At 49.8% G+C, this 10,023-nt stretch overlaps 1 protein-coding gene across 1 annotated transcript in view; it reads left to right on the top strand.

Moving 5' to 3' along the window:
• LOC131569969 (protein FAM3A-like) overlaps positions 1–9,463 on the top strand; it is a 21,950-nt gene extending 12,487 nt beyond the window's left edge. The window contains exons 4-6 of the mRNA XM_058822298.1: positions 1,639–1,723; positions 5,058–5,184; positions 8,597–9,463. Coding sequence (XP_058678281.1) covers positions 1,639–1,723; positions 5,058–5,184; positions 8,597–8,689 — 305 coding nt within the window. The 3' untranslated portion in view covers positions 8,690–9,463. The remainder of the gene's footprint in view (positions 1–1,638; positions 1,724–5,057; positions 5,185–8,596) is intronic.
• The last annotated feature ends 560 nt before the right edge of the window (positions 9,464–10,023 follow it).

Below are 10,023 nucleotides of genomic sequence, written 5' to 3'. Positions count from 1 at the left end.
TTTTTTCCCCGTTTTTGTGCTGATTTTTTGGCTGAATTTCCCCATTTTTCCCCTGTTTTTTTTTGCTGTTTTTTCCCCATTTCTGTGCTGATTTTTGGCTGAATTTCCCCATTTTTTCCCTGTTTTTTTTGCTGTTCGTTCCCCATTTTTGTGCTGATTTTTTTGGCTGAATTTCCCCATTTTTTTCCTGATTTTTTGCTGTTTTTTCCCATTTTTTCCTGATTTTTTTTGCTGTTTTCCCCCCATTTTTCCCCTGTGTTTTTGCTGTTTTTCCCTGTGTTTTTGCTGATTTCTGGCTGAATTTCCCCATTTTTCCCCTGTGTTTTTGCTGATTTTTTGGCTGAATTTCCCCATTTTTCCCCATTTTTGTGCTGATTTTTGGCTGAATTTCCCCATTTTTTCCCTGATTTTTTTGCTGTTTTTTCCCCATTTTTGTGCTGATTTTTGGCTGAATTTCCCCATTTTTTCCCTGATTTTTTGCTGTTTTTTCCCCGTTTTTGTGCTGATTTTTTGGCTGAATTTCCCCATTTTTTCCCTGTTTTTTGCTGTTTTTCCCTGTGTTTTTGCTGATTTTTTGGCTGAATTTCCCCATTTTTCCCCTGTTTTTTTTGCTGTTTTTTCCCCATTTCTGTGCTGATTTTTGGCTGAATTTCCCCATTTTCCCGTTTCTGTGCTGATTTTTGGCTGAATTTCCCCATTTTTTCCCTGTTTTTTTTTGCTGTTCGTTCCCCATTTTTGTGCTGATTTTTTTGGCTGAATTTCCCCATTTTTTTCCTGATTTTTTGCTGTTTTTTCCCCATTTTTTCCTGATTTTTTTTGCTGTTTTTCCCCCATTTTTCCCCTGTGTTTTTGCTGTTTTTCCCTGTGTTTTTGCTGATTTTTGGCTGAATTTCCCCATTTTTCCCTGATTTTTTTGCTGTTTTATCCCCATTTTTTTTTCCTGATTTTTTGGCTGAATTTCCCCATTTTTCCCCTGTGTTTTTGCTGTTTTTCCCTGTGTTTTTGCTGATTTCTGGCTGAATTTCCCCATTTTTCCCCTGTGTTTTTGCTGATTTTTTGGCTGAATTTCCCCATTTTTCCCCATTTTTGTGCTGATTTTTGGCTGAATTTCCCCATTTTTTCCCTGATTTTTTTGCTGTTTTTTCCCCGGTTTTGTGCTGATTTTTGGCTGAATTTCCCCATTTTTTCCCTGTTTTTTTTGCTGTTCGTTCCCCATTTTTGTGCTGATTTTTTTGGCTGAATTTCCCCATTTTTCCCTGATTTTTTTGCTGTTTTTTCCCCGGTTTTGTGCTGATTTTTTGGCTGAATTTCCCCATTTTTCCCCTCGTTTTTTTGCTGTTTTTTCCCGGTTTCTGTGCTGATTTTTGGCTGAATTTCCCCATTTTCCCCGTTTCTGTGCTGTTTTTTCCCCGTTTTCGTGCTGATTTTTGGCTGAATTTCCTCATTTTTTCCCTGTTTTTTTTGCTGTTTTTTCCCCGTTTCTGTGCTGATTTTTGGCTGAATTTCCCCATTTTTCCCCTGATTTTTTTGCTGTTTTTTCCCCGGTTTTGTGCCTATTTTTTGGCTGAATATCCCCATTTTTTTCCCCATTTTTTTGCTGTTTTTCCCCGTGTTTGTGCTGATTTCGGCTCTCCCCAGACGTGGAGGAGCTGCTGCGCTTCCTGCGGCCGCTGCACGAGGGGACCCTGGTGCTCGTGGCCTCCTACGACGACCCCGCCACCAAGTGAGGGCTGGGGCTGGGGGGGGCCCAGAGGGGATTTGGGGGGTCCTGGGGGGGATTTGGGGGGTCCTGGGGGGCTTTGAGGGGTCCCAGAAGGGATTTGGGGGGGGCTGAGGGGAATATGGGGGGTCCTTGGGGGTCCTGGGGGAGTTTGGGGGGTCCCAGAGGGGACTTGGGGGGTCCTGGGGGATCTTGGGGGGGCTTGGGGAGGATTTGGGGGGGGGTTTGGGGGGGTCTCAGAGGGGATTTGGGGGGTCCTGAGGGGGATTTGAGGGGGCTCGGGGAGGATTTGGGGGGTCCCAGAGGGGATTTGGGGCATCCTGGGGGGAAATGGGGGGTCCTGGGGGGGTTTGAGGGGTCCCAGAGGGGATTTGGGGGGTCCTGAGGGGGATTTGAGGGGGCTCGGGGAGGATTTGGGGGATCCCAGAGGGGATTTGGGGCATCCTGGGGGGAATTTGGGGGGTCCTTGGGGAGGTTTGGGGGGTCCCAGAGGGGATTTACGGGGTCCTGGGGGGATTTGGGGGATTTGCGGGGGGGGGGGTTTGGGGGGGATTTGGGGGGTCCTGGGGGGAAATGGGGGGTCCCAGAGAGGATTTGGGGGGGTCCTGGGGGGTTTGGGGGGTCCTGGGGGGTTTGGGGGGTCCCAGAAGGGATTTGGGGAGTCCTGAGGGGGATTTGGGGGGGCTTGGGGAGGATTTGGGGGGGGTTTGAGGGGTCCTAGAAGGGATTTGGGGGGTCCTGGGGGGGGGGGTTTGGGGGATTTGGGGGGTCCTGGGGGATTTGGGGGCGTTTGGGGGTTCCCAGAGGGGATTTGGGGGATCCTGGTTGAGATTTGGGGTCCCCTGGGGGGTTTGGGGGATATTGGAGAGGATTTGGGGGCCATTTGGGCACTTTTGGGGAGTCCTTGAGGGGGCTTGGGGGTCCCAGAGGGGATTTGGGGGGTCCTGGGGGGATTTTTTGGGGGGTCCCTGAGGGGCTTTTGGGGGGATTTGGGGATTTTTTGGGGTCCCTGAGGGGTTTTTGGGGGATTTGGGGATTTTTTGGGGGTCCCTGAGGGATTTTTGGGGCATTTGGGGATTTTGAGGGGTGCCTGAGGGGATTTGGGGGGAATTTGGGGGGTCCGTGAGGGGCTTTTGGGGGGATTTGGGGATTTTTGGGGTCCCTGGGGGTTCCCGGGGGGTCCCTGTGGGGTTTGGGTTTTTCCCCTCCCATTTTTGGGTTTTTCCCCTCCCATTTTTGGGGTTTTTCCCCTCCCATTTTTGGGGTTCCCCCAGGCTGACCCAGGGGAGCCGCCGCATTTTCGGGGTCCCTGAGGGGATTTTGGGGTTCCTGGGGATGGGTTTGGGGTCCCTCTGGGGTTTGGGGCTTTCCCTCCCATTTTTGGGGTGATTTCTCCCAATTTTGGGGCTTTTTCCTCCCCATTTTTGGGGTTTTTAATCCCATTTTTGAGATTTTTTCCCTCCCATTTTTGGTTTTTTTCCCTCCCATTTTTGGGGTTTTAATCCCATTTTTGAGGGTTTTTTTCTCCCCATTTTTGGGTTTTTTCCCTCCCATTTTTGAGGGTTTTTAATCCCATTTTTGAGGTTTTTTCCTCCCCATTTTTGGGGTTTTAATCCCATTTTTGGGGTTTTTAATCCCATTTTTGAGTGTTTTTTCTCCCCATTTTTGGTTTTTTTCCCTCCTATTTTTGGGGGTTTTTTATCCCATTTTTGGGGTTTTTTCCTTCCCATTTTTGGGGTTTTTAATCCCATTTTTGAGGTTTTTCTTCTCCCCATTCTTGGGGTTTTTCTTCTCAGTTTTAGGGGTTTTTCTTCCCCATTTTTGGGGTTCTTTCCTCTTCATTTTTGGGATTTTTTTCCTCCCAATTTTGGGGCTTTTCCCTCCCCATTTTTGGAGCTTTTTGCCTCCCAATTATGGGGTTTTCAACCCAATTTTTTGGGGTTTTAAATCTCATTTTTTGGGGGTTTTAACCCCATTTTTTGGGGTTTTTAATCCAAATTTTTGGGGTTTTTAATCTCATTTTTTGGGGTTTTTAACCCCATTTTTTGGGGTTTTTAATCCCAATTTTTGCTGTTTGTAACCCCATTTTTTTGTGTTTTTAACCCCATTTTTGGTGTTTGTAACCCCAATTTTGGTGTTTTTAACCCCATTTTTTGTGTTTTTACCCAATTTTTTGTGTTTGTAACCCCATTTTTGTTGTTTTTTAACCCCATTTTTAGTGTTTTTAACCCCATTTTTTGTGTTTTAACCCCAATTTTTGTGTTTTTAACCCCATTTTTGGTGTTTTAACCCCATTTTTGATGTTTTTAACCCCATTTTTGGGGTTCCCCCAGGCTGACCCAGTGGAGCCGCCGCATTTTCGGGGTTCCTGAGGGGATTTTGGGGTCCCTGTGGGGTTTGGGCTTTTTTCCCTCCCAGTTTTGGGGGTTTTAATCCAATTTTTGGGGTTTTTAACCCCATTTTTTGGGGTTTTTAATCTCATTTTTGGGGTTTTTAATCCAATTTTTTGTGTTTTAACCCCACTTTTGGTGTTTGTAACCCCAATTTTGGTGGTTTTAACCCCTTTTTTTTGTTTTGTTTTTTTTTTAACCCCATTTTTGTGTTTTTAACCCCATTTTTTGTGTTTGTAACCCCATTATTGGTGTTTTTAACCCCATTTTTTGGGGTTATTAATCCCATTTTTTGTGTTTGTAACCCCATTTTTTTGTATTTTTAACCTCATTTTTGGTGTTTTTAACCCCATTTTGGTGGTTTTAACCCCATTTTTGGTGTTTTTAACCCCATTTTTTTGTGTTTGTAACCCCATTTTTGGTGTTTTTAACCCCATTTTTTGTGTGTTTAACCCCATTTTTTGTGTTTTAACCCCATTTTTGGTGGTTTTAACCCAAATTTTTGGGGTTTTTATTCCCATTTTTTGGGGTTTTTAATCTCATTTTTTGGGGTTTTTAACCCCATTTTTTGGGGTTTTTAATCTCATTTTTTTGTGTTTTTAACCCAATTTTTTGTGTTTTTAACCCCAATTTTTGGGGGTTTTATTCCCATTTTTGGGGGTTTTTAATCCAAATTTTTGGGGTTTTTAACCCCATTTTTTGGGTGTTTTATTCCCATTTTTTTATGTTTTTAACCCCATTTTTGTTGTTTATAACCCCATTTTTTGGTGTTTTAACCCCATTCTTTTTGGTTTTAACCCCATTTTTAGTGTTTGTAACCCAAATTTTGGTGTTTTAAACCCCATTTTTGGTGTTTTTAACCCCATTTTTTGTGTTTTTAACCCCATTTTTGGTGTTTTTAACCCCATTTTTGGTGTTTTTAACCCCATTTTTCCTCTCCCCCCCAGGCTGACGGACGAGAGCCGCCGCCTTTTCGGGGAGCTCGGCAGCGCCGTGGCCAAGGATTTGGGGTTCAGGGACAGTTGGGTGTTCCTGGGGGCCAAGGGGGTGCAGGACCGGAGCCCCTTCGAGCAGGTCGGGCTTTGGGGGGCTCTGGGACATTTGGGGGGGATTCTGGGGGTCCCCAGGGGGGTTTGGGGGGGTTTGGTGGAGGATTTTGGGGGGTTTCAGGGAGAAATTTTGGGATTTTGTTGGATTTTGGAGCGGATTTGGGGGGAGATTTTGGGGATTTTGGGGGGGGTTTGGGGGGTCCTGAGTGGATTTGAGGGGATCTGGGGAGGGTTTGAGGGGGGAGTTTTGGGATTTTGTTGGGTTTTGAGGGATTTGGGGGGGTTGGGGGATTTTGGGGGGATTTTGGGGGGAGTTTAGGGAAATATTGGGGGATTTGGGGGGGGGATTTGGGGGAGGATTTAGGGGGGGATTTTGGGGCATTTTTGGGTAATTTGGGGCATTTTTAGGATATTTGGGGGAAATGGGATTTGGGGGCATTTTGGGGGTTCCCAGGGGGGTTTGGGGGGGTTTGGTGGAGGATTTGGGGGGGTTCAGGGAGAAATTTTGGGATTTTGTTGGATTTTGGAGCAGATTTGGGGGGGATTTGGGGGAGGATTTTGGGGGCATTTTTAGGGGATTTTGGGGGTTTGGGGGGAGATTTGGGGGATTTTGAGGGGGGTTTGGGGGGTCCTGAGTGGATTTGAGGGGATCTGGGGAGGGTTTGAGGGGGGAGTTTTGAGATTTTGTTGGATTTTGGGGTGGTTTGGGAGATTTTGGGGGATTTTGGAGGGAGTTTAGGGAAATATCGGGGGATTTGGGGGGGGATTTGGGGGAGGATTTAGGGGGGATTTTGGGGAATTTTTGGGTGATTTGGGGCATTTTTAGGGGATTTTGGGGGAAATGGGATTTGGGTGCATTTTTGGGTGGTGTTGAGGGGATTTTTGGGGGGTCCTGAGTGGATTTTGGGGGGGGTTGGGGGATTTGGGGAGGGTTTAGGAGGAATTTTGGGGGGTCCTGAGTGGATTTGGGGGAATCTGGGGGGTTTGAGGGGATTTTAGGGGTTTTGGGGGGACTTTGGTGACATTGGGGAGGATTTTAAGGGGATTTAGGAGGATTTTGGGGGGTCCTGAGTGGATTTGAGGGATTCTGGCAGGGGGATTTTGGGGGGTTTCAGGGAGAAATTTTGGGATTTTGTTGGATTTTGGAGCAGATTTGGGGGTGAATTTTGGGGGGTTTGGGGGGAATTTTGGGGTGTTTGGGAGGATTTGGGGGGAATTCAGGGGATTTTGGGGGGGTCCTGAGTGGATTTGGGGGAGATTTGGGAAATTTTTAGGGGATTTGGGGGGGATTTGGGGGTACTGGGGAGTCCTGAGTGAATTTTGGGGGCTTTAGGGGGGATTTGGGGCATTTTTGGGGATATTCGTGGCAGATTTGGGGAATTTTTAGGGCATTTGGGAGAAATTTGGGGGATTTGGGGGATTTAAGGAGATTTTCAGGGATTTTGGGGGGTCCTGAGTGGATCTGGGGGGGATTTGGGGCATTTTTAGGGGCATTTTGGGGGGGATTTTGGGATGATTTGGGGTAATTTGAGGGGAATTTGGGGGGTCCTGAGTGGATTTGGGAGGATATTTGGGGGATTTTAGGGGGGATTTTGGGGGGCTTGGGGGCATTTTTAGGGGATTTTGGGAAATTTGGGGGATTTGGGAAATTTTTGGGGGATTTGGGGGCAATTTGGGGGGAGATTTATGGGGGATTTGGGGCATTTTTAAGGGATTTGGGGCAATTTTGGGGGATTTAAAGGGAGATTTGGGGGGTCCTGAGTGGATTTGAGGGGGATTTAGGAGGAAAAATGGGGAACTGGGGCAATTTTGGGGGATTTTCAGGGATTTTGGGTGGTCCTGAGTGGGTTTGGGGGTTTTTTTTTGGTGGGGATTTGGGGGATTTTGGAGGGGTTTGGGACATTTTGGGGTGTTTTGAGGAGATTTTGGGGGCATTTTTAGGGGATTTTGGGGGTTTGGGGGGAGATTTGGGGGATTTTGGGGGGTCCTGAGTGGATTTGAGGGGATCTGGGGAGGGTTTGAGGGGGGAGTTTTGGGATTTTGTTGGGTTTTGAGGGATTTGGGGGGGGGGTTGGGGGATTTTGGGGGGATTTAGGGGGGAATTTTGGGATGTTGTTGGATTTTGGGGTGGTTTGGGGGATTTTGGGGGATTTTGGAGGGAGTTGAGGGAAATATCGGGGGATTTGGGGGGGATTTTGGGGCATTTTTAGGGGATTTTGGGGGAAATGGGATTTGGGGCCATTTTTGGGTGGTGTTGAGGGGATTTTGGGGGGGGTCCCGAGTGGATTTTGGGGGGGATTTGGGGGATTTGGGGAGGGTTTAGGAGGAATTTTGGGGGGTCCTGAGTGGATTTGTGGGGTTTTGAGGGGTTTTGGGTGGAATTTTGGGGGATTTGGGGGAATTTTGGGGGGTTTGGAGGGTCCTGAGTGGATTTAGGGACATTTTGGGGGAGATTTAAGAGGATTTTGGGAGGTTTGGGAGGGTTCTGGGAAGATTTTCAGGGGGATTTGGGGCATTTTAGGGGTTTTGGGGGGTCCTGGGGCACTTTGGGGGGAGTTTGGGGAATTTTGGGGGGTCCTGAGTGCATTTGGGGGAGATTTGGGGCATTTTTAGGGGATTTGGGGGCAATTTTGGGGGATTTTGGAGGGAATAATTGGGGCATTTTCGGGTATTTTTAGGGAATTTTGGGGGTGACTGCGGCGTTTGGGGGGTTTGGAGGGATTTTGGGGGGTCCCGAGTGGATTTGAGGGATTTTTGGGGGATTTGGGGGAATTCTGGGGGGGATTTTTGGATGATTTGAGGTAATTTGAGGAGGATTTGGGGGATTTTGGGGGGATCCTGAGAGGATTTGAGGGGGATTTGGGGGGGAATTGAGGGGTTGGGGGGGTTTGGGGGTTATTTAGGGGGCATTTTGGGGGGATTTGGGGGGCGATTTTGGGGGGACTTTTGGATGATTTGGGGGAATTTGAGGAGGATCTGGGGGATTTTGGGGGGTCCTGAGTGGATTTTGGGGGGATTTGGGGGATTTGGGGAGGGTTTAGGAGGAATTTTGGGGGGTCCTGAGTGGATTCGTGGGGTTTTGAGGGGTTTTGGGTGGAATTTTGGGGGGATTTGGGGGCAATTTTGGGGAGTTTTAGGAGGATTTTAGGGGGGATTTGGGGGTTTTGGAGGGATTTGGTGCATTTTGGGGGATTTTGGGGGAATTTTGGGGCATTTTGGGGCATTTTGGGGAATTTTGGGGCATTTTGGGGAATTTTGGGGGATTTGGGGGATTTTGGGGGATTTTAGGAGGCTTGGGGGGGCTTGGCTGGGTTTTGGGGGGGTTTTGGGCATTCAGGCACAGCCGGGGGTTGCGTGGGGGCAGTTTGGGGTTTTGGGGGGTCCCAAAACGACCCCAAAAGCCCCAAATCCGCCCCAAAACCCCCCAATTCCCGCAGCACGTCCGCAACAGCCGCGGCTCCAACAAATACGAGGGGTGGCCGGAGGCGCTGGAGCTGGGGGGGTGCGTCCCGCAGAGACCCCCGGGGTGACCCCAAAACACCCGGGGGGACCCCAAAATATCCGGGGGGACCCCAAAAACACTCGGGGAAACCCAAACATCCGGGACCCCAAAATGTACAGAGACAATAAAACCAAACCCACAGAGACCCCAAAGAAGACCCGGGGGACCCCAAAACCCCGCAGAGACCCCCGGGGGGACCCCAAAACTCCAAAGGGGACCCCAAAATATCCGGGGGGACCCCAAAATTCCAGGGGGACCCCAAAATATCCGGGGGGACCCCAAAATCCCCCGGGGGGACCCCAAAACCCCACAGAGACCCCCGGGGTGACCCCAAAATACCCGGGGGGACCCCAAAATATCCGGGGGGACCCCAAAACTCCAGGGGGACCCCAAAATATCCGGGACCCCAAAATGTACAGAGACAATAAAACCAAACCCACAGAGACCCCAAAGAACACCCGGGGGACCCCAAAACCCCGCAGAGACCCCCGGGGGGACCCCAAAATATCCAGGGTGACCCCAAAATATCCGGGGGGACCCCAAATCCCACAGGGAGCCCACAATGTACGGAGGCAATAAAAACTACAGAGCCCAAACCCACAGAGACCCCCGGGGGACCCCAAAACTCCGGGGGGACCCCAAAACCCCGGGGGGACCCCAAAATGTACGGAGACAATAAAACCCACAGGGACCCCAAAAACCGGGGTGATCCCAAAACCCCCAAAACAGCCCAGGGACCCCAAATCCTGCAGAGACCCCAAAAACACCCACAGGGACCCCCGGGGGGACCCCAAAAACAGCCCAGGGACCCCAAATCATCCGGGGGGGACCCCAAAATTGTCCGGGATCCCAAAATGCACAGAGCCAATGAGATGGACAGAGACCCCGAAACATCCGGGGGGACCCCAAAACCCCACAGGGACCCCAAAACCCCACAGGGACCCCCCAAAGGGACCCCAAATAAAGCTCGGGGTGGTTCCGGAGCCGGGGGGAGTTGGGGGTGCTGCCCCACAAGTGAGGGGCTGCGCCCCAAAAGTGCCATGGGGCGGGGAGTGACCCCAAAGGGAGCGGCTGTGTCCCCCAAGCGAGGAGCTGTGACCCCAAAAGTGACCGACTGCACCCCATAAATGAGGGGCTGTGCCCCACAAGTGCCAGGGGATCTGTGACCCCCAAACGAGGCGTTCTGCCCCACAAGTGAGGGGCTGTGCCCCATAAGTGAGGGGCTGCACCCCAAAAGTGCCAGAGGCTGTGCCCCATAAGTGCCATGGGGTGGGCTGTGACCCCAAAACAAAGCGCTGTGCCCCACAAGTGCGGGGCTGCACCCCAAAAGTGTCAGGGATGAGGAGTGACCCCAAAACAAGG

Source organism: Ammospiza caudacuta, chromosome 32 (genome assembly GCF_027887145.1).
Source record: "Ammospiza caudacuta isolate bAmmCau1 chromosome 32, bAmmCau1.pri, whole genome shotgun sequence".
Taxonomy (NCBI): Eukaryota; Metazoa; Chordata; class Aves; order Passeriformes; family Passerellidae; genus Ammospiza; species Ammospiza caudacuta.
This window is presented reverse-complemented; position numbering and strand designations above follow the sequence as displayed.